The 2,670-nt window shown below is 28.9% G+C and overlaps 1 protein-coding gene across 1 annotated transcript; it reads right to left on the bottom strand.

The window, feature by feature from the left end:
• Positions 1-230: 230 nt before the first annotated feature.
• LOC128854765 (uncharacterized) lies at positions 231-2,150 on the bottom strand. The gene is made up of 5 exons (XM_054089141.1): positions 2,057-2,150; positions 1,726-1,853; positions 1,514-1,663; positions 696-849; positions 231-620 (listed from the first exon to the last, which is right to left on the bottom strand). Exons 1-5 carry the CDS (start codon positions 2,148-2,150, stop codon positions 292-294), a joined length of 855 nt encoding a protein of 284 aa, XP_053945116.1. The 3' UTR covers positions 231-291.
• Between the last annotated feature and the right edge of the window lie 520 nt (positions 2,151-2,670).

Here is a 2,670-nt window from a genome sequence, read left to right as displayed (position 1 = left end):
ATCTTTATAGTTACATTTCTACTCTATATCGTTCTGATTTAAACATCAACGTTGTAAAGATAAAAACAGTATTTGTATTTTATTCAGGAAAATTTTATTTGTTTTTTTTTTAAATGGATTGTAATAAAAATAATTCACAAAAAGTAACAATGTTGGGGATTTTTTTTAAGTTATCCTTAACAGTCTTTAAGATAACGTTTTAAACATAAATAAATAAGTGTACGTACAATTAAAAAAAAAAGGTTAAATCAGAACCTTTTACAAATCTCTTCGAGCTTTTTTAATGTAGTTTTAATCACAAGTTTTCAGTTTTATAACTAAATTATAATTATTCAATAATCTCTCTCTGATACCTTTATATAAAAAAAGTACATTAGCGTCACATAAATTATAGCCAACTGCAATAATTATTGGTTGTAAGGTCTCACCGCGATCATAAAGGGAAGTCTTCAGCTTGTTTAAGCAGTTTTCAACATCATTTGCCGTAACAACATGAAGAATAAAAGACATCTGCGAATCTTTGATAGTAGACCGGTAAATCTTTCTTGCGGTATTTGCTTTTCGTTTTATTGTTGGACGCAGCAAAACATGAAGCAGTAGTGCAATGATCTGTTCTGAACCTATGTATATGTTTAGAAATAGTAAAGATATGTAAATATAAATAAATATATGTTTGAGTAAATGCCTTGACAAACCTTTTTCTCGTGATTTTATTGTTTCCAATTGATGCAAGTGCGCCGGATCCGTCAACATTGTTTTTATCAGTGGGATAATTTTGAGATTAAAGGTCTTCCATTTATCGAAGATGGATGTGGAATGTGGATGCAAATAACTAAAATCGATTTGAATCTAAAAATAGATTGATACTGTTACTATATATTGTACTATGGTAATTCGTAAAATTTGGAAAACATTCAAATTTTTATATGAGTTGCCCTATTTATAATTATCATAAGCACTATTCTAAATTTTGAATGTAAATTGAAATACTTTACAGTGAGCGTGAAAAGAAACTATACACCATAAAATTGCAATTTTTATTAAAAATTAATAATTTCGCTAATTTCTAATACAAGTATTCACAAGAATACAGCAAAAAATTAAATTTAAGATTTAATTTAATGTAATTTAAATTTTAGTATAGTACGATACTAAGAAAAAATCAAGCTTATAAATTTGTATGCAAAAAAACCTGGGGCTTAGAAAAAAGAATTGCCAAAAATCAGGTAATTGTTTTAGCGGCTTAAGTAATAGTAGGCTTTTAAGTAATAGTATCTTATTATACCAAAATTTAACAAGCTACAAAACTGCATACTCGAACTTTAACTTATATTATTTATTGTTTTTATTATTATTTATTATTTACATTTTTTATTGTATTCGTGAATGAATACTTTTACTAGGAATTTGCGAACTTGTTTTAGAATAAGTAATTTTTCGTGAATATTGCAATTTTATGATGCACAATTCCTTTTGACGTTCACTGTAGATATTTGCATATGTATATACTCACAATAGAGCCGCGGTACCCATTAGGATCGTAAATAACTTTAGAAGAAGAGCTTGTTGATTGACTGCAGTTTAAATATTGTGAATTTTCCACGTCTTCCAGGAAAGTCGTGTCTACAGATATTGTATCGCAGGCTTTGACATCAGAATATCCCTTAAATAGAAAAGTTTTATTTTGTTTACCGAATAAAATTCAAATTTTATGTTTGCACTTACATTTGCGATTTTCCATTGCTGCAGCTTGAAACGAAACTCCACTTTTTCTCCTAACCTACGTTCCCGGAATAAGTATGTCAAGTCCTGCTCTTCCAAATATCTTAGCCGTTCAAGTATTATAGATTCATCTACGATTTGTTAAAATATTACACATTTACTTAATAAGTTTATTTCATTTACAAACAGAAATCGATGCATGCAATTATTTTCACACTTTTTATATGAGCAATAAAAGCAACAACACAACCAAAGCCAAATAACGGAATGGTTGCATGACGCCGTTTCACCAACATTTTTGTTAATTTACAAAAGTTATTTTTAATAAACCTACCTTTTAATGTTTGTAAAATGTGGCTGAATCCCCAAGAGTCTAATATAGATTCCAGTCCGTCCTTTTCTGCTGATTCCAAAATATTATTTTCCATTTTTACAACTTGCACACACAATTTACATTCAACCGGCTTGCTCAAAGTTTTCAACCAACTGATTGCAGCGAGCGTCGGCGAAGTTCCGTTACAAACAATAACAACAGCAACAACATGGTCCGCTTCTATTGCTGCAATCGTTTATTTTTTAACTGCTGTATCAATGGTTACCTTAACACAAGGAATAGTAGTGGCACAATTGCCACTGTCAAAATAACCTATTGAAATTGTTAAAGGGCATTTTCAGGGAGAAATATTTTAACTGATTGGTACTGGTATAATTAACCAAGGTTTATGGTTGATTTAGTTTTTTTTCAAATGTACAATTTTATTGTAAAATTAACCAAATAAGATCAGTTAAATCACACTAACAAAATAACATTAGAAAAAAAAATACGATTTACGTAGGTTAATTTTACTGAACAAATAGTAAGTGAAGAAAGTAACAATTTTTGAATTGGTTAATTCTACCATATTTGTTGGTAAGAAAACAACAACAAAATGTAAGGAAAATTTTAAC

Source organism: Anastrepha ludens, chromosome 2, assembly GCF_028408465.1.
Source record: "Anastrepha ludens isolate Willacy chromosome 2, idAnaLude1.1, whole genome shotgun sequence".
In the NCBI taxonomy this organism is placed as follows: Eukaryota; Metazoa; Arthropoda; class Insecta; order Diptera; family Tephritidae; genus Anastrepha; species Anastrepha ludens.
Note: the sequence above shows the minus strand (reverse complement) of the source record. Positions and strands in the feature narration are given on the sequence as shown.

Bases quoted from the DNA above. Each gene is read 5' to 3' on its own strand.
- LOC128854765 (XM_054089141.1), bottom strand. From the start codon at position 2,150: ATGGAAAATAATATTTTGGAATCAGCAGAAAAGGACGGACTGGAATCT. The intron at 1,854-2,056 runs GTAGGTTTATTA...AACAAATCGTAG, and splicing joins CATTTTACAAACATTAAAAG to ATGAATCTATAATACTTGAA. The intron at 850-1,513 runs GTGAGTATATAC...ATCTATTTTTAG, and splicing joins ATGGGTACCGCGGCTCTATT to ATTCAAATCGATTTTAGTTA.